Genomic DNA, 27,414 nt, shown 5'->3' on the forward strand with positions numbered 1-27,414 from the left:
GTTAGCTTACTAGCTTGCTGCTAACAAAATACGAACATGGGGGTATCCATTTTCCCACTTTTTCTGTTGAACGTGCCGAGGTTCTGACCGGCGAATTACCACTTAGGATGCAATGCAGCATTATATTTTACATAAACTTGTTCATCTCACTTTTCAAACCTGTACCAATTCCATATCTCTGAAGTGATATTTGAACCTTTTGCTACAAGTTCAGTCCTCGACGAAGTGCTGCCTGCATATCTTGGCTTTTTTTTTTTTTTTTTTAATCTAAGCGTGCAGTGTTCAAGAGTAGCTCAGGCTGTAGGAGGCTTTTAGTTAGCTAAAGTGTTTTTCCTTCATATTGGTTTAAATGTTTAAATAGCATTTATGGATGTTTTAATTAAAAATGTAAACATATATATATATTTTACATGTACAATTTCAAATAGAATATTTTGAAAATCGCTTTAAAACATTCATTTGAATTAACTGAATGAATTGTGAAAATCGTCACTTAAATATGTCAGTAAAACCAGTTTTTGCGCACTGTGAGACAACAGGAAATGAGTATTGAGAGTTTTGGAGCAGTTGCACAGAAATTGAACAGGTTGTTGGAAAAAGTTTGATGCCCTCTACCGCTGGTTTCCTGCTCTGCAACCACTCTGCAAAGTCAGCACAAGACCTGGAATCTTTAGGCCAGCTTGTGCCAAAAATTAAACACACTTCATCTGCCATGCACTTGGACTATAGTCAGATATTTCTGCTGACAGCTACATTTAAGGAGCAAGTTTTTTAGAATTTAGAATAGTATATCACACACATAATCAGGTCTACGCAGTCCCAGTGCTTTTGACGCATTTGCACTTTTGACTTCATCTAAATTAATTTAAAACTAAACTGTGTAGGATGTTTGGTTTAAAAATTCCCTGGTTACCTGTAAGGGTAATTCACATTACTTTAGTGTCCAGATCGATGGTATAGCTTATGCTGTGTTCTATTCAACTCCTACTACTAGGAAAAGTGCAGTGGTTTTGCTCTTTCACCTGGTATTCAGTAACTGTGGCAGTCACATTGATGTGAACAGTAAAGGTATTATTCTCAACACTAATACTGGGGAGATCCTACAATAAGGGCAGCAGATAACTGAATCTTCTGGTTGGGGTCACCTCCCAATCGTACACTACTTATAAACATACATTTTACATATGTTTTACATAAGTTTGCATTACTGTCAGGATTTTTAAAACATCCATTCCATGTTTATCATATTTGTAGTAGCATGTGCATCTAAGCTAATTTTGTACTTCTTTAGTCAATGAATCTCTCTCGGTCAGCAGGTTAGTTGAGTCAGTGCAATGAGTCCCATTCAAGTTTATTGGTACTAAATGAAGATAGTAGTAGTCTGTGTTGTGCTGGATGTGAGAATTCTTTTTCTAAACAAGCCTGTACAAGCCTTTTAGAAAATAATGATTATTAGCTATTTTAAACATTTCAGGCTGTTTGTTGTCAGCCTTGTCTGACTGCTATATGATCAGGCTGCATATTTGGGCAAACCATGCAACTAAACAAACTGAAGAACAAATCTGAACAAATCATTTATCGCCATGGACTTAAATGACTCAAGTCTCTGAAAAGATTCCAACAATTTAACACTAACAGTGCCGTACACAATAATATGTCAGTGTAGCAATTCCGCCGATACTGTGTAGTCGTACTATATACTGTAGTTCATAGAGTGTAGCATGGGATCTAGCCCATAGAATAAATTCTCATCTAAATTGTATTACTTACCTCTTGCAGTTGTAAAAGTAATCTGAGCAGTGGAGAAGGGTGCAACACAACCCACGTTATGAAGTGTTCTGCGAGTAGCACACAATAGAAAAACTATGGAAATCATGGAAATCATATTTCCAACACTGAATGCTTATTATACAACTCCATAAGAAATGCTTTATGTGGAATATATGATCAGTGTAGTGTTCTTGAGGTTAACTGTGCCTCTGTACAGGATGGGGAGAAATGCCAAATGTCCACTCCAAATCTGAGCCCTCATGGGGAGAGCCAGTGCCCTCTCCAGCAAGCGTGGACAATGGCACATCAGCCTGGGGCAAACCTCCTGGGGGCTGGGGTGACAGTAGCCCTGAAGGCTATGGCCGAGGTGGAGGCCCGCCAGGATCTGCCCCCTGCAAGCCAGGTTGGTTTTCACCAGCATATCCATGTCCCAAGTACCCTGTAGCTAGTCATGATGTAAAACAAAACTATAAAAATAGATTATGTAAGGAATAAACCACAGCAAGGCATCTTGTTCTAATTGAATATGTTACTTCTTTTATGCTAAAGCAATGTGCTAACCATTACAATGATTAAACAATGATGTGTCATATTCTTGAATAATTTATAGTTACATTTAATGTTTTGGAACATTCCCTCACTTTCTCTTGAAGTTAATAAGACAGAAAATGATTCAGCTTGTCTTTTTATTGGGAAACCACAAAGTGCAAAGTCCTCTGTCCTTTCCCATGGTGGGAAACTTTACTTTTGGCTGTTAAAGTTTATTTGTTTCTATATTATTATAGAAACAATAGCATATAAGAACAAAAGCATTAATATAAACCTGAGATTTGCAACCAGCTGTCAGAGCCCTGCTGTTATGGAAACAACACCTGTCCAAACGCACTGAAGAATTCAACAGCGCTATGGTATAACAAGTTCATATTGAGATTTTTTTTTTTTTTTATTGTTAGTGTAATGCCAATACATTCTAAACACAATAAGGTTTCTGAACTCTGAACTATACTGACCTCTGCTGTTGAGTGAATGCAATGCATGATCTTATGTATTTGGTTGAATTCCAGTTATTGATGATTAGCTGGTTCCTTGCAGGTGTTTAAGTTGTTGTATTTTATCTGTTTTTACAGCCTCTAAATCTATGCAAGATGGCTGGGGAGGTGGAGAGGACATGGGCCTGTCGACAGGGCAGTGGGAGCAGGATGAGGGTGACATGTGGAACAGCACAGCCTCTCAGGAGAGCAGCTCATCCTGCAGCTCATGGGGCAACCAGCCCAAGAAAGGTTCTCAGAAGGTCAGTAAAGACAAAGAAAGAGAGTTTACTTACTCGCATTCACATTCTTCTTTTATATGTTAAGTATAACTGGTGTGCTAAGTAAATGCTTATAAGAATAATATGGATGAAGACAGCAAACCTTGATCTTTTCTGGTCTTACAGACGAAGGTTCCTAATAAACAAGACGATGCCTGGATTATGACCCGTCTGATTAAACAGCTGACAGATATGGGTTTCCCTGTAAGTGTTAAACATGCCTCATTAAACAGTTTTTAGAAGTACTGCTATAATGCCTAATTAATGTACAGTAATCAGCAAAGACAGTATATGCTTTTAACGCACTACTTGCATACAAAATTCCATGCCATGCATCCTGATGCATTTTTCTCAATATGCGTCTACAGAGAGACCCTGCAGAGGAGGCTTTGAAGAGCAACAATATGAACCTGGACCAGGCCATGAGTATGTGTTGCATCTTGACAGGTAGACTTCAGTGGAGTGATTTAAAGCATTTAACACTTGGTGCATGTTTCTGTTGTAGGTGCCCTGTTAGAAAAGAAGACTGAATTAGATAAGCGAGGGTTGGGAATCTCTGACTACAGTAATGGCCTCGTCAACAAGCCAATGAGCTGCAGGCCTTCAATCATCTCCAAAGACTCCTCCTCAGACCGTCCTGCCTTCCTGGACAAGGTAGCCTAATCTTCTTTCTCTTCCATAACTGTTAAACATTGGTGTAAATCTTTATTGTGAGATATTCTTCACTGCAGGATGGAGGACTAGCGGATGATGCCCAAACTTCACCATTTATGCCTTCTCCCAGCCTGAAGCTCCCGTTGGCTAGTGCTGCCCTCCCTGGCCAGAGTCTTGGGGTCACAATGCAAAACTTGAACAACAGACAGGTCAGGAAGAGGAGAGGGAATGTTGGTTGTTGCTTGACATACCATGTTTTCATCCATCATTATAAAAAGTGTTCCTCATTGTTGTTTGGTGTGTGTAGATGCAGAGTGGCATGTTTGGCAGTAGTGGAACAGCACAAACCCGGGCCCTGCAGCAGCCTCCTCCTCAGCCAGCAGTGCCACCTCTCAACTCCTCCCAGCCTAGTCTACGTGCTCAAGTGCCTCAGTTTCTCTCCCCTCAGGTGAGACACATGCAGTGTATCCAGGACTTAATTGTAGCGGGGGGTTGATGAAATGTACTAAATAAAATCATTGTTTGATCTGTACAATTAAATTGATAAATGTGACAAGCTCATCCATTTTGGGTGAATACTAGACAGTAGTAGAAGCAGTGGTGGTATTCAGAATGTCATTTTAATTATTTAAGGCACAATTTACTGTCAACTAATCCTGCCATAGTAATGATGTTAATCGGAAATTTACCTTCATGACATTTCCAATGAGCATGATTAAAATAACATGCTAGTAATTTCATCTTACCTTATAAAACCAGATCTATCCTTCATTCCTCCTACTGCTGTAGACCTCAACAGGCTGTCACCTCAGTATCTCTATGCTCAGAATGAAACTAGCTGGCTAGTAGCTTTCAAACAGGAAAAAAAAAGCATTATGTTGAGTGGTTAAAATAGCAGCTGATAGCGAATAAAATGTGATTAAACAAACTAAAGATGTGTTCATTTGACGTCTGGGGCAGTTAAATATGGAATCGTAATGATGAGGTTATTGACCTTTTATGAACATCATTATAGAGCAGTTACTGAGCAAAACACTGTTATTTGACACTTTTAATCAGCTGTACTGTATTTGTGTTAAGGACCCAGAATAAGCAGTTAGAATTGTCAATAAAAATGTTTTGGGCGGGTTGAAAACCTGAAATCCCATCCCTTAGCTATGCCTCTGGAAACATGCACTGAGTTTCACACATCCAGACACCAGCATGTCAGTCTAAACAGATAAATCAACCTGTGATCTGTCAACAACTAGAGATATATGTGGTGAATTGTTTTCAGGTATTTTGTTGCTTTATAGGTTCAAGCACAGCTCTTACAGTTTGCAGCAAAAAACATTGGTCTCAACCCTGCACTTTTAACCTCACCAATAAACCCTCAGCATATGACCCTGTTGAACCAACTCTACCAACTGCAACTGGTGAGTGTCAGCATGAGGCAGTACTGCATGTCAAGATCAGAAAAAGACTTTTGGTCAGTATAGATCACAAACCAAAGTCTTCTCCATTCACATTGATTTTGGTGCAATTATTTTTAAATGAAATGTAAAGTGTTAATTGATGTCTGGTGTTTTGTATTTGTGCAGGCATACCAGCGTTTACAAATTCAACAGCAGATGTTGCAGGCACAGCGTAATGTTTCTGGCCCTATCAGACAACAGGAGCAGCAAGTAAGCTTATAAGCATGCCCTTTCAGGAAAACCTGTCCATGCTTTCCAGTCAGGAGCAACAGGATATAACACACTGCTTGTTTAAGAAAGCGCACATGGTATAAAATATAACAGGGGTTCTCAGAATTTTTATGATTTTTGTTAAGATTCCAGTGGACATTTATAGGCATAATAATTTTGATAAATGGGGGTTTGTGGTTTCCACCACAGTAACACAATTAGCAAATTGCCTCATGGACCCCTGGGGACCACAGATCCCACTTTGAGAACCATGGATACAGTTATTCAGTGGGTGAATCGTGGTGTAATCTTGTAGTGTTTGTCAACAATGGGAGCATCAGGATGTGAATGTTATGGAGGGAACTAGAGACATTCTGCAGATCATCAGAATAGTTACAACATCCTAATTTAACTTGTCTTTCTCTGTTTTGTGTGCGTGTGTGTGTATGTGTTTGGTAGGTTGCACGTACAATCAATAACATGCAGCAGCAGATCCAGCAGCACCAGCGGCAGCTGGCCCAGGTTTTGCTGGTGAAGCAGCAGCAGCAGCAGCCTCCTCCCTCTCATCCCAGCCTGCATCCCAGCACAGGCAAATCAGCACTGGACACATTTCCTTCTCACCAACAGGCATCAGGCCTCTCTGTCTCTGACCTGCCGACCAAAGAGCCGCAGTCTTCTCCCAACTCCTTCTCCTCTTATACTCTCTGTGAGTATTGGTTTTATCTTTCTGTCTCTCTGATTATCGCTGTCATGGACAACTTATTTTAGAGGGATTTTGTTGCCAGTGTTGATACTATTATGTGAATTAAACATTTAGATCTTCCTCCCATGTTTGCTTATCTAGCTGGCTTGAACCCCAACATGAATGTAAACTGCATGGAAGTGGGAGGTCTGTCCATGAAGGACTCTCCTCAGCCTCAGTCGCGCCTGTCACAGTGGACGCACCCCAACTCCATGGAGAATCTCTCTGGCAGCTCCTCGCCTATGGAACCTGGACTCAGCAAGCATGGTACAACTGTCACAGATCTAATTTTGCTTTCTATATCTATAGACATAGGTTATGCGGAGTACAGATTTAACACAGCGTATGTGTCTGTCTCTTACCTTCTCTGTTTTGCTCAGGTGCCATTTCTGCAGGTCCAAACCTTGGTGCTCCAGGTAAACCCACTCTGGATGACTCCTACAACCCGTATAACCTGATGCAGGGCACTGACTCTCCTGCCAGTTCACTGGTGACCCCAGACAGCTGGGGCCAGAGCAAGAATGCCAATGACAAGATGTCCAATGGGACCAACATCAGCTGGCCACCAGGTCAGTAATCGTTGAACTTGATCTTGCTCAGCCCTTTGTAGACTAATAATTACCTAAAAAGCAGTATATCAGCTTATGTCATTCCAAGTATTTGAGTCAGTCTTGTAATGACCAATTTGAACTACATCAGAGTTCTGCCCAGGAGTGCCCTGGAAAGGACTACAGAATATTGACCCTGAGACTGACCCCAATGTGACCCCAGGAAGTGTTCCCAGTGGCCCCACTATCAACACCAACATTCAGGATGTGAACCGCTACCTGCTCAGAGACAGGAGTGGAGGTGAGAAGACAGTGTAAAGAAGGAAAATGTCTTAGTAATGATCTGGCAACCTTTAATAGTAAAACATTTGGTCAAAAACATACAATAGGCTGCAATGGGCTTATTTCATTGTTTCATATTTCACAGTCAGCACTACCAGTTTTTATTTATTACCATTTCTTCCTCCTCCCTTGTGTTCTTGCGTGATTTATTTTTGGGCCACACAGGCTCCTCCCCAACAACTTCTCCAGTGATTGGCCAATGAATGGCTACAGTAGCTCTTTTAGTCTGTCTTCCTCTGAGACAGACCGCACACGGTACAGCTACGAGAATCCACCTCTTGCCTTACCACCCCACCTCTATTCCTAACCTACAGTATCAGTAGGTTCCTGAGTGACCTCTTCCAAGCTTGATTTTTCTTTGTAATGTGTCTATACATTTGATGAGAGGTTGTCTATGACAGGATAAGATCAAAACACAGTTGTAAGATTTTTTCCATTTTGCTTGAGTCAAGCAGAATTTAAGAAGTAATTGCAGGCAGGAAAGTTGAGAGAGAGAGAGAGAGAGAGAATGTGAAAATGTTGTACCACGCACGTCTGAGGAATCGCTCAAAGTAATTGTTTGGATTTGTCACTTTATCACATCATACCTAATTTGCATAAAGTTGAAAATATAAGCTCTTATGCTGCTTGTCTTGCTGTTTCTTTGTTGCTAAAATTGCAGCACTGTGTTGTGCAAGTGCAAAGAAAATGAATGGTGTGAACGCAGGGTTAGACTGCAACACAGTAATTCTCATATCACAATGTGCCCTGTCTGAGATCTAGAACTGTGGTATTCCCGTTTCAACATGTTTGTTTCCGAGTGTTAGTGGGGTAGTAGTCTCGTGTGAAGCATGATCAGCAGCTATTAGTTGGGTTGAATTAATGAGGAAAGATAACTGTATGCAGGATTTCTTTTGTCTTTCTTTTGACAACCTGTTGTTTATCACTGTTATGAGAACTCCTCACCCCCATTTCACTGTTTTCTTAAGTAGTTTTGAAAGAAAATGCATCACATGTGTTGGTATGAAGTTCTGTTGTTAATCAGTTGTTTTTCAAACCTCTGACTGCTCATGCAGGTAAGCTGTCAGACATGAAATCCACTTGGTCGCCAGGGCCCATCTCACACACGCAGGCCTCACTCTCCCATGAGCTGTGGAAGGTGCCTCAGGGACCGAGGAACACTACAGCCCCCACCCGTCCTCCACCTGGCCTGACCAATACCAAGCCCTCCTCCACCTGGGGGGGCAACAGCCTAGGCTTGGTGCCCGGCTGGAGCAGTTCTTACTCCTCAGGTACTTGTTTGTATGAAACATTTTGGATGTGTGAGTGTATGCACACAACTGAACCAAATGAGTGAAGTAAATGAACAAGAACAATTCAGTGATAGAAATGAAACATTATCATTATAATCATTATGACTCGTGTCTTGTCCTGATGCTGTTCATGGGTTGTTTTGACATTATATAAGATGACCATTTCCATTATGTAGTTTGGTGGTGGTTGTTTTTTTTGTTGTTGTTGTTGTTTTTTTTGTTTGTTTGTTTTTGTCTTTTTTTTTGAGAGGTTGCACACTGTTGTTGGATCTGTTGGTTGATTTGTGAGCCACATAAAGAACTTTAGAAATGTTGGTAGGTGGTTTAACAAAAACAGCCCCTGACAAAACATTACATGTGTAGTAAATTACCGTTCACATTTTTCAAGGCATTTTGTAAAATAACATTCAAATGCTCTTCCTGATGCCCCCACACACAAAAAACAGGTCTGTATGGCACAAAACACATCAAAACATAAAATAATTTTTACATTTATGTCAAAAGCTTGGTTCATTTATCATCTGCAGTGTATGTATGGATGTGGAGTCTGCTGAGAGGTACAAAGCCACAGTGAGGACATTTTACACTCACCAGCACATTTCTTATACCAAGCTCAGGATGTTAATGCAGCAGATTCACAATATCGTCTTGAGCTGGTGAATTAACTTGGGCATGTTTATTGTGTCCTTTTAGTTTACCTCAACAAAGGCATAACAGATGAGTAGAAAAACTGCTTTGTACCAACTAAACCATTATTTTCCTATAATTAAACTTTGACCCGTTTGTCATTTTGAGGCACAAACATTGAGATAAACTGCTGCACGTGAGATGGCCAAAAGTAACTCTGTTTTTACAAACAAGGAGGAAAACACAAAAAGCAGCACTGACATACAAATACTGTATGGCAACATTAAACAGCATATGCCTTCTGTTGTCTGTTGTTATGTAGTACCGCATCAGCCTCACAGTTAGCAAACCAGAGAACACTTCTCTTGCATGGTCTTGCAGTTGGCATACTTATATACAGCCATACTGTCATGTTGGACCAAACCAGCAAATGCAGCCTATATCTAAGCACACCATCCTCTATTAGGTTTTAAGGTTCTTTGGTACTTTTGGTTTTTGGAGACAATATGCAACTAATTTTATTTCAACTTTATAATTAATAATACTTATTAATTCTCAAAAATATCTTATGTTAATTGAGACTACACTAACAGTAAATATATACTGCTCAGCATGCTGATAAATTGCAGCAAGTTTCTTTGCCCATAATAGCCATCATTCATATACACATTGGCTAAAGATTTTTATTAAACACTTTATGACTTCCTTATTGAAATCCAGCCGTAATGTCCCTTCCTTCATTACAGCCACTTGTATTGAAAATCCAGTTCAGTTCAGTCTGTGTTCAGAAGCCTGATTCCATTGTACCTGTAGAAACTAGACAAACATGAAGGTCTTTTGGTTGTCATTTTTAAAATATAGGTCATTAGTTTTATTATCTTTATCATTTATGTTTTATTTAAACAGGTACCACATGGAGTACAGACAGCTCCAACAGGACCAGCAGCTGGCTTGTACTAAGGAACCTTACACCCCAGGTACAGCAGGAAGACTAAATAAACATACACAGAGAGCTTTTTTTTTTCTTTTAAATAAAATGCCCTGTTATTTGGGCTTTTATCTTATTTAAATGTGTGTGACTGGGTCTGTCCTCTAGATTGACGGCTCTACTCTGCGGACGCTGTGCATGCAGCATGGCCCCTTAATCACATTCCACCTCAACCTGACGCAGGGCAACGCCGTGGTGCGCTACAGCTCCAAGGACGAGGCTGGCAAAGCCCAGAAGTCCCTGCACATGTATGTGCTGCTATGCTTTTGCTTTCCTAGATGGTGTATGGTGGAGACTGTAACTCATGAGTGGATCCACTATATGTATATGAACACTGAGTGGCCATATACATACAGTAGATCCACTCATGAGTTACAGTTGAAACCTGCAGTTTGGGTTCTTTGCTGCTTCACTTTGACGTATATGCGGATATCGTTTTGTGGAACATTGCACAATTCAAATGTCTAATGTATCCTAGAGCTATACTTGTTCACTGTAATTATCATAAGTGCATTACAATGCAGCAAGTTTGCTTTTACAACATTTGCAGCATTTGCACCATTTACACCATTTACATTTACAGCAGATGACTTTGGCAAAGTCTTTTAGGACTCCATAAAAAACATATCCTCATGCTAGTACAAATAGATCAGGGTCTAAGAACATACTCAAGCTAAAACCCTGTTGGAAAAGAGGGAAAGGGGGGGGGATATATTGGTATGTTGATAATCAGTAACATTATCATGAGAACATTACGTAGTTGTAATAACATGCTGGTAGGAATAAAATATCACAAGACTCAATTTTCCATCTGTGAAAATGAGAAATGTTCTTTATTCACCTGGCAGCTGTGCCCTCCTCGTGTTTGCAATCCCCTTGTCAAAAGGGAAAGTGGTTTGGTCTTGTAGTCTGGCGCTGTCGGTCAAATTCAGATAGTGACGTGGAAAGGAGTTGCTGACTACAAAACATGAAGCCTAAATAGGGTTATCAAAAAAAGAAAGAAGCAGAGAGAGAGGGAAAGAAAGCTGCAGGAGGGCAGACAACTTCTGACTTGGTTTTTTTTTTTTTCTTCAGAAGAAAGGTGAGCCTTTGGTATGCAGCTTGCAAGAGAAAAGCATAACTGTTCTGATCTTTTTTTACCTCAGTGTAGTAGCGTTGTCAAAAGTACCGGTACTTCGGTACAAAGTCGATACTGAAATTGTAAAAATGTAACGATACCAGCCTTTCTGCAGTACTGGTAGTATCAACTTACGTTATAATGTTAATATGTTGCTATGTTAATAGTTTGTTTTTGACCCTCTGAATATAAACTCTGTGCAAATGAAAAAAGCTGTGAATCACAGTGAAAATAAAGCAGTCTTGTATTTATCACTTAAAATGTTAATTTAAAATATGGCATTTAGACACTTAAGCCTGGTGGGACGGGTGCAGAGGGGGGATGGAGGAGGTGGTTGGTGTGGTGAGGGGCCCACCTCTTGGTTCTGTGACTGGGGCCCAACATATGGTGCTACGCCCCTGGCCAAACGGCATTGCGGGTAATGTAGGAAACTGTTAAACAAAGTGAAAATAGACCAACATGTTGATGAAAAAAGTCAGCTCAGAATTTCATTTCATCTTGGATGCTACTGAAGACAACAAATTAATTCTAAAGATTCAGATGTAAGTGCTTCAGGGTGTTTTTTTGTTTGTTTGTTTGTTTTTTTGCGCTCTTGTCCTTCATTTGATGCACTACTGGCACTTTATTCAATGCTGTATCCACTTCCCCTGTGCTATATTTTACAACATGATAGTAAAGGCACAATTTTCTTTTTTTTTTTTTTTTTTTTTTTTTTACACTCAATTTGTGTGTGTGGATCAGAGTTGACTTGATTTCATCCTGTTTGTGCAGGTGTGTACTGGGCAATACCACCATCCTGGCAGAATTTGCTGGAGAGGAGGAGGTGAATCGCTTCTTTGCACAGGGTCAATCCCTCACACCCACCACCAGCTGGCAGGCCAACCCGGGCACCAATCAGACGCGGCTGGGGGGTGGAGCGTCTGCCAATTCGCACCCCATTGGCCACTGGAACACCGCCAACCTGGGAGGAGGCGGAGCTGGCAGTGCAGCTAAGGCAGGCAACGAGCTGCTATGGGGGGGTGTGCAGCAGTACTCCAGCCTTTGGGGGCCGCCCAGTACAGAGGAGGGCCGAGTGGTAGGCAGCCCAACCCCTATTAACACACTGCTTCCTGGAGACCTGCTGAGCGGAGAGTCCATGTGAGGGAGTCGACTCAGGAGGAGAATTATGAATATTAAAAATTAAAATGAACATAAAAAAAAAAAAACTTGAAGAAATATAATTACACAGGAGCAAAAACCAAGCAAAATCATGTGGTGATAATCAGCATAAGTGGAACTGTGAACCAATAGACAGGAGGCTGAAGATACACTTGTAAAGGCTGCTGACCTTCTTCCTCTTCTCCTCCTTTTTATTTTGCATCATTTCAGTGGATTTTTGTGTTATTTTTTTTTTTCATGTGATGCTTTGGTTACAGTATTTTCTAAGACTTTTGGAGAAGAGCAAGTGACGAAACTAAAAGGAAATAGAACCTTTAATTACAAACTTTCTCTTAATAACTGAAAACTGTGTGAAACTGTATTTTACTACAACTGATCAGACAAGCTGCCATTTTTAAATGTCCCCTGGCACAAGCCCCTCATCACCCCAGATACACCGTACGAGCCTTCCTCCCTACTCCCCCAAAGAAATGCATCATTCCTATCAGCCCTCACCTTTAGACTGTATCCATTGCTTTTTGTTCATCTGTTAGCCTGGCGGGTTTGTTTAACAGCACTAAACTAGCCTTAAATGCTTAGCAGCCTCATCTCCCTCACACTCACTCTGGGCTTACAGATGAGATGGATCCGAGAATTGCACATTTTCCTCACTTTCGAGCCAGCAGAGAAGAAAAGTTTCATGCTTGACTTAGCACACAGGCCACAGCACACATCTGCTTTTCCTTCAGACCTCAGCCATCACCCTCGTCTGTCCACATCACTATTAAAGGGGCAGACGTGTGGCTGGTGCTTACTCATCTGCAGGACAGGCTGTGCAAATAGTTGCCAGTGTGTGTGTGTGGGTGTGTGTGTGCGCTGCATTAACCACTGTCTTCAGAACTTTTTAACGAAACACTCGGAACACACCACACAGAACGAATGGTCAAATCACGTTCAATTCCTTCTCTTCTGCTCCATGAATGACCTCAGTTATTTGTGACCCAGTGGGGAAAAAAATCATGTTTGTCGGACGTGCAATATGCCACAGACTCTTCCGTCCATCATTATACAGAGCTTATGCTGGTGAAGTTTCCTTTCTTTTCTAAATTGGAGGTGGGGGCACAAAAACAGTTGTTGTCCCTCATCCACCAAGTGTGGGGACAAAGAGGAAGACTTTCTCATGGTGTGTGAGCCTGTAGTGAAGACGATCACTAGCACTTCCTTAAAAGACACAAAGTGACCATAGCAGGATGCGGGCTTCAAACCAAATAAGTGTTTCTTGTTACCCAGTAGACAAGGTGCATTTTATGTTGTATTTGGTACAAAATAATAGAACAAAGAGACTGGTTTGAAAAATGGGTTGTTTATCATAGCACTTACCAAGAGCATCATGCTCCAACTTCAATGCCAACAAATCACACATGGAAAGCTGGAACTGAAAAAAGCAAAGAAAAAGCAATCTACATAGCTTTTCCATGCTCTTTTTTTAAAACTCTAAATGGATTTTTTTTTTTTTCCTTATGTCCCTCCCTTGGATGGACGTCAAATGGTAGCAAATGAAGGGTAGATTAAAAAAAAAAAAAACATGCAAAACTGATTCTGAAGCATTCTCGTGTTTATATATATATTTATATATATACATATATAGATATATATCAAAGTAAATATTACTGTTACAGTACTCCAAAATTGTTAGCCTTTTGTCTGGAGATGCTAGACATGTCCATATGTGGTAATAGATCCTGCGGGGCCCTTACGCCTGGCGGCCCCACCTTCCTTGGATAATAAGTGTGGCCACTGAGTGCCTATCTGTTGTGGCGCCCGCTGTGCCCACGCTGACTCTGACGCCACTGTGCCAGACCGGTGCGCCCGATGCCAGAGCGTACTTGGAGCTGCTGTTTGGCCTGGCGCAGAGTGGCAGCTCTCTCAGAAATGGCCCGACAGTACTCTTGCGCCAGCATTTGACCTCGTCTCAACTCTCTTAAAACTCTCTTTCTTTTCATGCAAAGATCACTTTAGCTGGAAGTGGACAAGATCCTTTCACGTCATTTTCAATTATTGGTTGTATTTTTTTTATTCCCTGGATTTGCAAGTGTTCTTATTTTTTGTCAACATTGCTGTTATTGTTGTCTTTATGATACTTTATGCTCTTTAAGTGTGTGTGTGTGTGTGTGTGTGTGTGTGTGTGTGTGTGTGTGTGTGTGTGAGAGAGAGAGAGAGAGAGAGTGAGTGAGTTCATGCAGTGGTCTTTTACAGTAGCTGCTCTTTACCAGCCCCTTTCACTGCACATATGCAGGAACATTTGGAGAAAGAGGCATGTCTACGCTTTTTAATTGCAACAGTTCATGTTACTATGCCATGTCAGCATATCATGCTGATCTAGAAGGACGGTTTGGGGATTTTCCTTTTCCGGGTTGCTTTTATGGATCGACTGAGTTTAGGGGCACATCCTACTGGAATTAGGGAACTGTAGTTAAGAGTATTAGACATGCTCAGCCTGCCTGCTACCTCTCCATTACCCAGTCTCTCTCTTTCCTTCTGTCTGCTTCCTGTTTATTCTGTCATGGTCCTGCAAGACTGTACTCATACTGGTGCTGAAGACAAACAACACAGCGCAACTCTTTCTTTACGACTTCTCATCTTCTGATTATCACAGTAATAAAAGCAAATGACAAGAGAGACCCTCTTTTTCTATGCAAAGTCTGAGTGAGAGATACATGTTCACTGTCACTCAATACAGCCCATCATTTCCTGGGTTTTTTTTTTGTTTGTTTTTGTTTTCTAGCATTTCCTGGTTTCTAAGCAGGCAGCTTCCTGTTACTGTGGCCTGCAGTGTTCAAAATGTTTGCATCTCCGAACACCAGTTCCGAAAAAATGATATTTAGCCCTTGTTGCTTTTTCTCTGAACGGCTTCTTAAACTGTGCATGCAATCTCAGGGCAGACTCAGAGAACTCCAAACTTAGTTTACCCAAAGGAGGAAATTCATATATTGTTCAGTGGTGGTTTTTTTGGAGGGGGGGAATCTTATATTTCTTTAGATGTATTTCATATTGGTTAGAATTAGTGCATCTGTAATGGTGGGAGTATTGGGAAATCTTTTTTGTGTTTGCCTTTCTGAGTTCTTCAGCATGCACCCTCTTTTCTGTAATATTATCAAAAATGTTAATTGACACCCATGATTCTCAAACATCGGGAGGAAAAAAAAAAAACAGATGTCTGTGAAACTTGGGCTTTATAGATATTCACAGATTGTGATCTTTTTTGTGGATTGTTGAATACATACAGATGGAAAGGTAGAATGCAGGCTGGCATCAAGACTGACGGGTAGCACCTTGTCCCAGGCATTAAAATTCTCCAGGATGGACTGCTGCGAACTAAAACAGGGATTCTTAGGTATGCTGTAGATGGTTTATGTTAATGTGGGTCGCATCATATTTTAAACCAAAAACGAGAGATTTGTCCTTGTATTGCTTTTAGGAAATTTCAAAACCTATAGTACACTCTTGGTTGAAGTGCTTCTTTCTGCAAGCCTTTTATGGCCCAAAGCAGCAAACGGCTGACTGTGGGGATACTGTACTGATGGTATTCACTTCTGTTCTGACCAAGGAGCAGAGAACCAGAGCAGACTATTTTTCACAGGTCCAGGTCCATATAGGTGCCAGCTCCATGACTGCTCTGGAGCTCAAGCGCCCCAATATTTCAGAATTAATTATGTCATATTTAGCCCAATTTTAAATGTACGGCATACTTTAAGGATGACCCTTCATTGTAGTATCTGTTATAGGCACATCTGTCTTCTGTATTCCCTGTTCACATTGTCTGTGACACACAACAAAGAGGCTGTAATTAGTTCACATTGAGAGCTGGTCCTTTAAAGGCTGTGTCTGTGGTTCCAGATTTTGATTATTCACAGGTCCTGAACCAGCCGGTGAGGCTCACAGTGCTGTATGGGTGATTCTAAAATAGAATGCCATTGATGAGTGCTGTGATCAGAAACACTTATATTGCTAAAAGGGTAAACTTTTAGCATTTAAAATTTATCTTGAGGGCTGGGATATTGTTTTTATGAAATTGTATAACATCACACATTTGTAGGAGGTTGTTCACACCCCAGTGATATTCATAATTTGGCGCCTGTGGACCTATTGCATCAGGATAAGAGCACATGTCAGTTGGTACTAAGTCTTGAAAGGGAAAAGGCCCTAGTAAGTGACACTAGTAATAATCACTATTGCCTCTTTTTCCCTTTTTATTCCAAACTGCCTTGCTTTAAACTGTACTCAAAGCCACCAGACTGTCACATTCACAAGTGAGGTAAAGTGATTGATTCCCCAGAACACCAAGTCACTGCTGCAGAAGTCCTGTAAGGCTTGTCTTGTCTTTCTGTACCTCACTAAATGTCCAGTCCACTACTGTGGATTTGTTTTAGGACTAATGCACCCCCCTCCCCAACGATCACAATGGCTATAATGCAGCTTGAGCAAAAAAGAAAAAAAAAGTTAGTAGGGAAGGAAAGAGATCAGCTCAAAGAGAATCCAATCTTTTCTAAGGTCCTGGGTAGAATATGCACATATACTGGTTTATATACATGCACATTTGAAAATGTATGTATGTATATAGCTGGTTATCTCTTTCCACTTTACCTTAATTTACTCTCCCAGGCCAAGTTAAATGCCAACTCGTATATTTTTCTCTGTGTACCCATATTGAAAGTATAAACATATCAAAATTATACAAAATGAAAGATATACTAATACTTGAATCAAAAGAAGCGCCAATAATGTAATGTGAAACTTTTTGTAATGATTTTTGTCATTCATACACTTCCAAGCTTTTTGATAACATCAGTTCAAAATGAACTAAAAACGTAAAAACATTTGTGTGGAGAAAAAAAAAAAGAAAAAAAAAAAAGCAAAATGACATCTATTGTATGTGTGTTTGCACAAGACTGTGTGTGTTCTGATGGGTGAATGACTGTGATTGTTAATCTGTCTGTACAAGTGGGCAAAGGTTCAAAATATAGTGTGCGCGCTTATAGTGGGTTAGTGCCCACCTTATGGTTTAATTCAGTATCTTTACAGGTTATTTGCCCTTTTTTTTTTTTTTTTTCTTTTTTTTTTGTTGTTGTTGTTGCCTTTTTTGCTAGTCTGTAGTCAGAAACCTATTCGGATGTGTATTGTTATTAGCTTCTAGCGTTGCACTGAGTGTCTGCCTCCCCTCTTTCAGCTAATCGTACACCATGAAATAAAGTACTGAGGGATAAGGTGACAATTCATGTGTTAATGTTTACTCAAGGACTTAGAGGAAAAAAAGTGTGTTTTTATCTGTAATATGATTATCTACTTTATAGTGGCTTTTATTGCTTTCATGAAAAATAATTGAGTATTGCACCATTTTTTTTCTCAGATTATAAAATGAAAAGGAAAAAAAAATAAAATAAAATACAAAACAAAAAAAAAAAATGTGGCCATAGGTTAGTGTAGATGGACTTGTAACTTCCAGTGTCAGCTCCATGCTAAATGGAAATTGATGAATGATGAGTTTGTTACAAGGCTTAATTCAGTGGTGCCTACCTTTTTTTTTTTTTTTTTTTTTTTTTAAATATCATTATTTTTTTTTTTCCTCCAAGGCCACCAACAGTTTACAAGCATTTCATGTTGTTCAAAGAAAAGGAAATTACTGTGGGAATGTCCAAAAAAAGGACATACTTCCATCATGAATAACAAAAACACTTTACTGAATGAAGATTATTGTGCTACTTGCAGAACTCTGGGATTGATCAGTGTTGTCATGTTGTGATTCACTTTTTTTTTTTTTTTTTTTTTTTTTTTTATTTCTGTGTTGTCATTGTTGATTTCATGGACTATTGAAGTCTGTATGTTTTTCCTTTGTGCAAATAATTGCTCACTATCTTGCACATAGATAAAAAGTGGATCATGTCTCAGGAAGGCAAGGGTTCCAGAGTACCAACTCCACACCATTTTAATGTTCATTTTTATAAGGAAAAAAAAAATCGATTAAGAAAATGAAGCACTGAAGGTTATGGATTTCAGAAGAAAAATACCTTTTGTTTCTAAATCCGTAGCAGTTACATATTTACCAAATAATGGACTCTAAATGAACTTTAAACAATGGAGTGCTTTATATAAAAAAGTCTATATATTAAAATTGCTTTACATTTTAGACAAAGTGATCAATGATTTTGATTGTTCAAAAGACAGTAAAAGAGCATACAAGTACTGTATGTGGTAATCTTTATTGTATTTTCTTAACATGAGGTCCCTTCCTGTTGAAATCAGGAACATTTGTGCATTACTATTTCTTTCCTTTCTGCCATTCTCTCTTGTGGCGGGTATTATGTACGGAAAAAAAATGTATGAAAGCATTTCTTCTGCATCAATTTGAAGGATTGAAAGTGAGCTGGTTTTTAAGGATCATGATCTATGCACAAGTGGGGTGTAGAGGTATAAAGACCTCTGTGACCCATCTCATGGGATTTGGGGAATTACTTTTGGGCTTTCCTTCCATTGTACTCATTATGTTGCCTCTTTATTCCTGTCAGCATCTCTTATAAATCGTGTACTACAGTACCAGTACTTTACCATGCTGTTTATTCCTAAACCAATGAGCATCTCACTCTAAAGCACTGTGGGGTTTTTGTAGCCTGTGATAAGGGTGTGTCTTGTGTGTTATCTTTGTTCCTGTGTTACCTAGGGTGTGGGTGGGCAGAGGGTTGCTTTTGCCTTTTAAAATATTAAGGAAAATGCCTGTACTGAGATTTTAAAATGACAGTGGCTTTTAATGTTTCTCTCTCCTCATAGAATGTGATTGTTGATGACATGCACCGAAATGTTTCATGAACAATGGAGCTTCTTTCAACCTATTAATAAATTGCATTTTTTGGCTGTAAGATTTTTTTTTATCTTTAAGTACATAATTCCTTTTATATGTGTAAAAAGTAAATATTGTCAGCATTAATTTATAGCGTTATTGAGGCCTTCAGCTGACTCTGGACTACTCCCATGATGGCATGCATTCAGTCTTATTAGGAATTGCATACATACTGTTATTTCTTCTCTGGGGGAAGCAGCATGCACTGGATCATTTGCAGGTATCTAGTTTCAGGCTAGGTTTCACTCTGATTTCCTATGGCACCTATGGGTGTCTAAACTACAGCCTGCAGCCATTTTTGAAAGGACCCATGTTGCCATCACATAAAAAGGATCTAAAGTCCTCCCCATCTCACTGACCACCAGCTGCTGCGGTAAGAAACAGGATTAACCAATCAGGCTCATGCAAACATCCTGTTTCTATTGGAAAGCTTCTAGCCAGCTAGCTAAACTGAATGTTTAAAAAAGAAAAAACTCAGACCGACTTGAAAATTTTAATGAATTAAATGTAATAAAATTATTTATCCAAATATTTTCAAACTTTCACAGAGCACTTCCCTTATCCAATGCTTGTGTGGAGAGAGGTTTCTCCAAGACTTGGGAGAATTAAGAACAAACTGTTTAGCACCATGATAGAAAACTGCCTAAACAGATTTACATTGCTGTCTGAGCTCTGAGGGATATTGAGGTAGCTGAAGTTTTGCTGCAGGAGGGAAAAAAAAAAAAAAGTGAATTTTTATAAGGCAATATATTATTTCCCCATAACTAGATGTTATTTTAATCATTTTCAGTGAAACTGTCAAAGATATTTTATTACTGTTATTAATAATGCTATATTATCAGTTGGCAGTAGGTGGTGTTTTAAATGATTGTGAATACCATCACCACTCAGAATACTGTCTGGCATCCACCTAAAATACTTGTAACAGCATGTTACACTTATCAATAGCAATTCCACAGATCAGCAGTGATTTTTCAAGTCAAGTGGATTTTTATTGTCATTCCTCTATAGCTTGTATACTCGTGACCAAAATGATGTTTCTCCATGTTGTTTCGATTTTGTTTATTACCTTATTTCTTACTGGTCATGAGTCACACAAACACTCCATTTTAAATGGGATAGTCTGAGTAAAATCCTCATGCCTTAAGCCTCAATTCACACATTTACAGCAGCTTTCTAAGAAGAGTTACCTGTCAGAAATATGAGTTATCAAAGGCAGCTGTATGGAAGAGTGCATATGCAGGAGTTGGGGTTTGGGGATTTATGAGAAAGACTTGGCACTACACCGTTAGAATAAGGAGATTCCTGTCAAATTTACATTATTCAGTAGATACTTAGAAGCATTTATTTGAAAAAATCAATTTTGGTCTTAGAGATGGAGAGTGACAACAGATTTTCACTGTGACCAGACCTCCTGTGGCCCCACCTGCAACATTCAAGCATTGTGACATGACCCTCAAAACACTAATATAGAGAGGTCTGCCTCAGATTACATCTTTGGCTTTATACACGTCATTCTGAGATGTTGGTTTGAAGTGTAATTTATTTAAGACCAGTCAGGGCCTGCGCTCCTCCACCCAGACTGATCTTCCCCCTCATTTCATTTGAAATAGAGAAGGAATTGTGGGATGAAGTCAGCAGGTCCTATACCTGACTTTTGCTCCACAGAACCTCTAAAGAGAAGTGCATCAAACTGCCCGTAGTGGTATCTAGACACCTTTAAGAATGGGGATGTGACTTGACTTTAAGTAACATGTATTCCAGGGAGTTCTTGAGACTGCATTTGTTTATGGTGATTCTTCTATGAACTCGAAAGAGTGGAGGAGGTAGTGGAAGACTGCGTCAAATGCAAAAAGCCGGAGCACACTTTGTCTTCTCCTAAGGTTTTCCAACCAGTAGTGGCTGACTGCAAATACTGCAGGAGAATGGCCAAGGTCACACCCCATAAACAATATGAAACCAGGTTTCTACTGCTTATGAAAAAGTGATCTGTCCAATGTGCATGCACACCTCTTGGAGGGGACCTCACAGTTTATCCATGACTTTTGATTGGGGTATGTCAGGATTGGGGTATGTCAGGATCTGTTTGGTGGGCACAGTGTTGTCAACGCAGGTGCTAATGTAGCTGGTCACAGCTGACGTGTAATCATCCAGGTCAATAGTACAGTCCTCACGCATAGCAGCATTCTTAAACACCTCCCAATCAGTGCAGTCAAAGGAGTCCTGAAGCACCTCATCAGATTCTTCAGACCACACTTTTACTCACTGGGGGGCTTTTACTCACTGGGGGGCTTGCTTGAGGAGCTGTCTGTATGCAGGGTAGAGGAACAATGTGATGTGATCAGACTATCTGAAGTGGGGGTGGGGTTCAGCCCTGTAAGGGTTAACAGGAGACTGAACCATGGCATTGTTGGCCAGTGGGGAGCTATCAGTATTAGCCTGTGCTGTCTCTCCTGCACATGTCTCAGGCCAAGCCAGATAAGTGGAAGAGGAGGATAAGATCAATTGAACCCACCCACCTACCCATTGGAGACATGACCGAGACCTTGTGCCACCTTGGTGATTGATGAGAAACACTACTGTGGTACTGCTTGTTCGCACCAATACGTGCATCCCTGACAGTTTCTACCTGAAATGTCTCAGGGTATGAAATACTGCCCACAGTTCCAACAGGTTGATATGTCATCCTGTGGGCTCCACCTCCCCTGAATGCCACGATGCTGCTACAGTCCTCCCCACCCTGACAGAGAAGGACCTGTGGTTATCACTTCTCTGCGTGCAGGAGGCAGCCCCATCCACGCCCTTCTCCGGAGAAACCGCTCCTGCCACCAGAGTCCCAGGAAGGCAGAACAGCTGGCTGTGATGCAAACCAGAGTAAATCGATTGTGAATTGGTGACAACTGTCTGGCTATTAGCCAGCATTGAAATGGCCGAAGGTGTAACAGCCCTAGATAAATTACCGTTGAGGCTGCGGTGAGTATCCCAGCCTGACGTAGAAAGTTGATGTAGGGTAGCCTGCGTTGAGCTTGGAACCTTGCTAATGTCCTGAGCACAGCCTGCCTCCTGTGTACTGTGAGGGAAGCCCTCGTTGACCTGGAATCCGGGTGCATGCCTAGAAAACAGACTGACCGACAAGGAACTAGAAAGCTTTTCTGCAGATTTACCCTCAATCCTAAGGCTGCAAAATTCTCCAGTAGGCGCTGTGTGTTGCTGACCACCTGCACATGCGTCCTGGCACACAGCAGCCATTCATCTAGGTATTGCACAATCAACAGACCATCCCGCCGCAATTATTGCAGGGCCGTCTCAATACATTGTGTGAATACGCATGGGGAGAGAGACAGCCCAAAGGGAGGGACACAGTACTGGTACGTTCTGCCCTAGAATGTGAACCGTAGAAACTGTCTGTGATTGACAGCAACAGGGATGTGAAAATACGCATGGGGTATGAGGGGGCAATGATATGTATTAGAAGGACATGTGGGTGGCCAGAAACAAGAACAAGCCCCTCCACATCTTGACAGAGAGGCACTAGGACGCGTCAGCTGACCTGATGTTCTGTAAGACTGCCTTTGTATGCGCTGCAGTGAACTAGTCAGCCAACCAGTGTGACGGACGATCAGAATAACCTCTCCTGTGCTCAAGGTGCTGGGGGTGAGACTCTATTGCGTGAGCTCTTCACTCCATAGCCTCCTGAGCAGCTGGCCCAAAAACCTGACCAATGAAATGAAATGAAAAAACTACTGATGGCCAGCACCACGGATGTCCAAGCCCTCATCACTATGGGACCACTGAGACTGGGTCAGTGGAGATGACGTGTCTTCCAATAAGGAACAATGACCTTGTTCAGCCTCAACCAAGTAATCCAAAGCAGTCAATGAGACAGTATCCAAATCCTCTGGAGAGAAGCTTACTGATGGTTCATGGCGAGGTAATGGAGGAGCAGGTATAACTGTCTCCCTACCCTCCTCACCTTCTTTACTGGGGGCAGGAGCAGAACCCACCAGTAACACCTGGAGATTCTGGACTGTACTTGTAAGCTCAGCCACCTGGTGAGCTAGGAGAGCCAAAGATACATGCTTCTTCTTTGGAGGTCCCTCAACCCTTCTTGCTGACCACTTGCTGCTGCGGGGTTGAGCTGAGAAAGCAGTTTGAGGGGAAACACCCCGAAATTCAGGGAATCCTGTGAATCGTTGTTGCTTCTATCGGCATAACACTACACTCAGTAGTACACTATGTAGATCTGTTAGAGCCTCCCTGATGTGGTCAATACCTAAACAGGTAGGACATTGGGTTTGAGCATCCATCAAATCCATGGGCCCAGAGCAAACAGAGAATGCTGCCATAGTCTTAATAATAAACTGAGACCCCTGGTCAGCCAATGGGGTAAACAGTGTTCAGTGGGGACGTTTAGCTAACAAGCTCGTCACCTACGGTCAGTCACCAAACACTCTGGAAACCAATGAGCATTCTTAGACTCAAGCACAACAAATACTGCTAAACACAGTAAGATGATGATCAGAACCCTGGATAACCAATGTGCTCTATACTACTCACCTGAATATCACTGGAGATCCCACTGACATGGGATAGAACTATGGAATAGAATTACTATACCACTCACCTTTGGTATCTATTCAGACCAATTATTCTCTTTATGGTTATTTCCCATTAACACGAGGCACTCATCAAGGATGCCCACTGTCCCCACTTCTTTATGCAATTGCAATCAACCCTCTTTCAACAGCACTGAAATCAACCACATTGTTCCAAGGAATCAAAAGAGGGGATACTGAACATTCCATGTCTTTATACGCTAACGGACTTTTGCTTTACGTTAATGTTCTCGTAACTAGTTGTCCCACAGTTATATTATTACTGTGTTGGTTTGTAAATTTTTCAGGTTATAAATTAAATCTCCAAAATAGTGAATGTTTTCCCATTAATAATTCAGCCTTGCAGATCCAACGAGAATCACTGCCTTTTTGTTTCACTCAAAAGGATTTTAAATATCTTGGAACACATATGACGTCTTTTTCTTCTTTGTTCTAAGCCAATTATAAACTTCAGTTAAAAGAAATGAGGGGTGAGTTGGAGAGGTGGCATAGCCTGCCTCTTACCTTAGATGGAAGAATAAATTCAGTGAAGATGACAATACTTCCCAATTTTCTTTATGTATGTTTCAATCCTTACCAGTTTTTTGCCCAAATCTTTTTTCTGTTCAATCAATCAATCAATCAATCTATATCCTCCTTTATCTTGGAAAATAAGATTCTGAGAGTTAATAAACACATTCTTCAGTGGAGCCATGAAGTAGGTGGGTTAGGCCTTCCAATATTCAAAAGATAGTATATTGGCTTCACTGCTCAGAAACAAATTAGTGTTTAATTGAATGACAGACATGTCACTCTTTCTCTCTCTGCTCTAGTATACTCTTCCCTGCTCTTGAAAACATCATGATTTACATACAATTCTGTAGTGCTTTCTACTTTTAGGATTTTTAACCAGTTTCATTATCACTATAAGTTTACATCAGCATCAGTCCTGGGCCCTATTTAAAAAATCATTTATTTCCCCCTGTACTCTGGACTCAATGTTTAGACAGTGGGTAGTAAGCGATCTGATGTGTGTCAAAGATTTGTATGCTGGTGGTTTATTTAATAGCTTTGGGAAGCTTCACAGAATGACCTCCCTTACAACCACTTCTTTAGATATCTTCAGATTCGCCACTTTGTCAATTTTCTCTTTTTTCTTGACCTTCCGCCAACCTCAGGTTTGGACAAACTCACTCTTAATTTTAGTAATAAAGGGCTGATTTCCATACTGTATTCCCAGCTCACGTCTTTTAAAGATCACAACCTGGATAAAATTAAGTCCAGGGGCCCGTTCTTCGTACATCGCTAACTCAGTTAGCTGGAATTGATTGTTGACAATTTGGCATGATCTTGGATTATTTGGTTCTTCGACACTCATCCTGAAGTTATTGTCGTAGCAACGGGTCGGTAAGCTTAAACCTGCTCGGGAGCAGGCTTATTTCATGTAAACAGGATTAGATCGCGGCTTTATAAGCGGAGGTGATACGGGAAGTCTGTTGCAGCCATATCTTGCCCATTTTTACGAGAGCAACCTGTTGCAGAAGGTGTGAGGATAATTCACAGAGCTTTTAGAATTAATCACGTTTAGCAAGACAGACAGGATCCATTAGCACAGCGAGATAGTGCACTTTTTGAAAGATATCGTTTTTCACATGAGGGTGTCACATTTACATAATTAATTTGTTGGAACCTCATATTAAAGGTTCGACTCGTTGGGGGAGTAGGGCTTTAACAACAGCACAAACTGTGTGCATCGCGTTGGGCCTAGGGATGCCCTGAACATTGGGTTGATTCACATTTAACCCAAGGGCCAGCTCTTCTGCCGGGGTGTGATGTGGGGGTGCAGGACCACCGCATGTTTTTTTTTTGCTCTGCCTTTTTCCTAGTTGCTGATATAAACAAACAAGCACATCACATCAGAACAGTATATGTAGTTAATAGTATCATTTTGTGGAATATTCTTGTATTTCACCTTTACTTGTTCACAAGTTCTAGTGGGTCCCGTGGTGGCTCTAATATAAAAGATTAAAGTAATTATGAAAATTTAAAAAAAAAAAAAAAAAGTACATAATATATACTGTAATAAGTAATAAAAAACATCTAACACCGTTACTACTTACACATTTAAATTGTCTGCAAATTTTTGCCAACCCTCCCTCCTGGCTTTTGCAGCCTTTGAGGTGTTCCCTCACGTTTTTATTAAATTTTGGAACTCGCCATAGCCCTCCATTAAGAGTTCTTGTTCTGTCGATGAGAAAAAGTGTGCACGCTCTTTGGCCATTGTGGGCAACCACAGTGTTTCTACTATCGATACATAGCCCCTTTTAAACCAGCGCATGAACGCGCAATGATCTCAGATAACTCAATCCAGCCATACTAATCATCAACAACAGGTGTGTTCAAAGAACCTAATAAGCCAGATAATGATTAGCTGGATCATATCATCTCGGATATATGCCTTTTGATCTCGGATGTAATAAGCAACGTACGAAGAACGGGCCCCAGATGGGGAGATGAAATGGATCTAAAGTTATCTGATGTCTACTGGAAGGAGGTGCTTAAAAGGGTCCATTCATCAACTTCCTCTGCTAGACTAGGGCTTATACAATTACACTTGTACAAATTTGTACACAGGGTTCATCTAAGTAAGGCTAGGCTTGTCAGAATATACCCTGGGTTAGGCACTGCTTGTGATAAATGATCTTTTTCTCCAGCCAATCTGGCATATATGTTTTGGTCCTGCTCCGGTCTAGATAAATACTGGACGTTGGTTAAAACCATTTGAGGCCTTGCCCTTTAATGGCTATTTTTGGAACATCAGAGGATACAATAAATGTATCACAAACCACAAATAGAGTGACATTAACCACATTTAACCACAAATCAGAGTGACATTATTTCTTTCATATCTCTGTTGGCCCATAGGAGAAGTTTGTTGAGCTGGAAATCTACCACTCCTCCATCAGCAACAGCTTGGCTGGAAGATCCAATCTGTCTCACAGAATGACTAATCTGTTGTCCCTTTTCTGAAAAATTCCCTTGTCATTCTGATATGCATGGGCTTATACCTGAAGCAACTGTGATAACATGGCTGTGTTACTGTGCATTTGTAACAGGACAATGTTGTGTTGGTGTCTGGGGATATTGGGAAGGGGGGAATTGTTCCATTGTTTGTTCCATCAAAATCAAGGAAGGAAACTGTAATGTATCATGCTTTACATTGTAGTGCTTCATTCCTTCAATTAAAAGAAAAGAAAAGAAAAAAAAGTCAGCCTGTTAATGCCTGCCATGTCTCCTTCCCTGGACAAGGCTCTACTGACTCCAATGGGATGAATTTTGAGCATTGGAGCATTGGCCAGCACTGGAGCAGTCACTCCAGCCCACAACAAAGGCTACCTGTTGGTTGAGACTGCACTCCTGGCAGTAGGGCACTTGGGCCACGATGCCACACAGCTAGATGCCAATATGATCCTGGGTCAACAACAGTTATGAATTTCATTTGGCACTCATAAGCTAGTTAAAACCTTCCTGAATGGGACAAGATGCCTTCACCTGTTATGCTCCCCAAAATGTCCAACTTGTCAGTCCATAGTTCACCGAGATCCTCCCTTATGAGCCCATACAGGATGTCTACTTGAAATGGCCAATCACAGCACAGGAAGTTAAACCAAATCAGTAATTACTCAAAAATCTATATGAAATACAGTAAAAACACAGTCAAAAACTCACATACAATA

The 27,414-nt window shown here is 40.7% G+C and overlaps 1 protein-coding gene across 2 annotated transcripts in view; it reads left to right on the forward strand.

Annotated features, from left to right (window-relative positions):
- Positions 1-19,101, forward strand: part of tnrc6c1 (trinucleotide repeat containing adaptor 6C1) — a 64,044-nt gene extending 44,943 nt beyond the window's left edge. For both annotated transcript variants that reach the window (XM_026917183.3, XM_026917185.3), the window contains 17 exons: positions 1,988-2,173; positions 2,898-3,061; positions 3,206-3,283; positions 3,448-3,505; positions 3,585-3,733; positions 3,811-3,942; positions 4,041-4,181; positions 5,029-5,148; positions 5,314-5,397; positions 5,857-6,103; positions 6,242-6,406; positions 6,520-6,708; positions 6,839-6,988; positions 8,085-8,300; positions 9,855-9,925; positions 10,045-10,184; positions 11,825-19,101. In XM_026917183.3, the coding sequence (XP_026772984.3) occupies positions 1,988-2,173; positions 2,898-3,061; positions 3,206-3,283; positions 3,448-3,505; positions 3,585-3,733; positions 3,811-3,942; positions 4,041-4,181; positions 5,029-5,148; positions 5,314-5,397; positions 5,857-6,103; positions 6,242-6,406; positions 6,520-6,708; positions 6,839-6,988; positions 8,085-8,300; positions 9,855-9,925; positions 10,045-10,184; positions 11,825-12,194 (2,660 nt within the window). In that variant the 3' untranslated portion in view covers positions 12,195-19,101. The remainder of the gene's footprint in view (positions 1-1,987; positions 2,174-2,897; positions 3,062-3,205; positions 3,284-3,447; positions 3,506-3,584; positions 3,734-3,810; positions 3,943-4,040; positions 4,182-5,028; positions 5,149-5,313; positions 5,398-5,856; positions 6,104-6,241; positions 6,407-6,519; positions 6,709-6,838; positions 6,989-8,084; positions 8,301-9,854; positions 9,926-10,044; positions 10,185-11,824) is intronic.
- The last annotated feature ends 8,313 nt before the right edge of the window (positions 19,102-27,414 follow it).

This window comes from Pangasianodon hypophthalmus, chromosome 13, assembly GCF_027358585.1.
Source record: "Pangasianodon hypophthalmus isolate fPanHyp1 chromosome 13, fPanHyp1.pri, whole genome shotgun sequence".
Classification (NCBI taxonomy): Eukaryota; Metazoa; Chordata; class Actinopteri; order Siluriformes; family Pangasiidae; genus Pangasianodon; species Pangasianodon hypophthalmus.